This window comes from Macrobrachium rosenbergii, chromosome 10, assembly GCF_040412425.1.
Source record: "Macrobrachium rosenbergii isolate ZJJX-2024 chromosome 10, ASM4041242v1, whole genome shotgun sequence".
Classification (NCBI taxonomy): Eukaryota; Metazoa; Arthropoda; class Malacostraca; order Decapoda; family Palaemonidae; genus Macrobrachium; species Macrobrachium rosenbergii.
Genome location: NC_089750.1, coordinates 49,068,698 through 49,070,400, shown reverse-complemented (window position 1 = coordinate 49,070,400; position 1,703 = coordinate 49,068,698). Strand labels below are relative to the sequence as shown.

The 1,703-nt window shown below is 42.0% G+C and overlaps 1 protein-coding gene across 1 annotated transcript; it reads left to right on the top strand.

The window, feature by feature from the left end:
* Nucleotides 1-517: 517 nt before the first annotated feature.
* LOC136842329 (uncharacterized) lies at nt 518-1,174 on the top strand. Its single transcript, XM_067109588.1, has one exon. The coding sequence runs from the start codon at nt 518-520 to the stop codon at nt 1,172-1,174; it is 657 nt and encodes a 218-aa protein (XP_066965689.1).
* The last annotated feature ends 529 nt before the right edge of the window (nt 1,175-1,703 follow it).

Here is a 1,703-nt window from a genome sequence, read left to right as displayed (position 1 = left end):
GTTGTTAAGCAGTCTTACAGGTTTTGGAATTACAAAACGTAGTTCAAACTGAAAACCTTCTTTCTTTTGCTGTACCGATGACATCAGTCTAGACGGCTTTGCTACAACTGAAATTAGTGGGGATAAGGTGGGCCAGTTGAGACTCCGATGAATGGACGAGAGGTAGTAGATCAAGACGGAATAACATAATGTTATTCCGTCTTGAGGTAGATAATGATCGTGGATAGAATGTATGGCTGACGAAAAGTTCCACCTACATTTACAAGCACTGTATGACATGCTACCTTACCTTGCAGCAACAGGCCACAACCTCTATACCAAATCTGTCCATATTTATTTACAGAAAATGTGTTCCCTTCCAGCAACCAACCCTGTTACCTATGAACATTTTGTAAATGGACTTCATGCAGTCAGGAGGACAAACAGGTATTGGGCAGGTCTTTCTGCAGACTTGGTAATTAAGCAAGTACTGATGAGAAGTTTGAAGACGACAGGGCGACTTACAAGAGGAAGGGGAATGACAGAAACTCAAAGAATTGTTTGGGCCTTGGCCAGTCTTGTTTGCGCTGAAGTGAATGAGGCGATGCAGAATCTGACATCACTTGAGTACAGTACTAGTGAACAACACAAAGACTTATCAGTGGCACGTCAGAAAGGAGATGCAGATGATGTGAATAAGCTTGTCTCATTCATTCGGGACAAGTCTCCTTTTGGAAATGATGAAAATCTCCGAAACACAGTAAATGGTGTGGTAGCAACAGAAAATGTGAATGCTGAGAAAGCAGAGAAAATTGGGTGCAAAATCTTGGAGGGGATGGTGGGGAAACAGGTTGTGAACTATACATTTAAGAAAAAGGACCAGGCTATAATAATGGATTCAAAATCAAAGATGTCAACTGATTGTGAGGGAGTAAGCATTGATCCTCGTCTCCTCTTCCAAAGACTCGTCATGGTTAGCACGCAGAAAGAAAGTCTCCAGGGAGCATTTTGGTATGAACTCTGTGTGTATCCTCCAGCTCTATTTGAAAAAAGAAATGTCCTCCTGAAAGCAGATAAGCCCGGTCTTGCTAATGCCATCTGGGATAAGGTTAAGAGTGTGTCTGAAGATGAGCAGAAACACATTGAAACTGGAAATCCCACTTATGTCCTTGATGAGGTGTGCTCTCCTGCATAAAATCCCGTGGGATGTCGGCAGGATATACAATGCTATCTGCCAAAGCTATGTTTCTCATGTCAGAAAGTATGGTAAACCAGTCATTGTGTTCGATGGTTACCAGTGGTCCAACTCTAAAGGATGGCACACAAACCTGACGCACAGCTTCCAAGTCAGCCCTGAGCATTCAGTTCAATGAAAACATGCCTCTTCAAATGAAAAAGGACGAATTCTTGGCAAACAAAGAAAATAAGCAACGCTTTATTCACCTTCTTGGGAAACACCTAGAAATAGCAGGGTTTGAAGTCCTACATGCAAAAGGAGATGCTGATATTTTGATTGTCAAGACTGCATTGGACGTGGCAAGGAAGAGTGAGACCATATTAGTTGGCAGTGACACGGACCTATTAGTGTTGTTAATCCATTACACAACAAAGAAACATAAGAAGATATATTTCATGCCACCACTCAAGTCTGACTCTCTTGCCCGTTACCTTGACATTCAAAAGGTGCAAGAGGTCCTAGGTGACAAGGTTTGCATTAATATCTT

Bases quoted from the DNA above. Each gene is read 5' to 3' on its own strand.
- LOC136842329 (XM_067109588.1), top strand. From the start codon at position 518: ATGACAGAAACTCAAAGAATTGTTTGGGCCTTGGCCAGTCTTGTTTGC.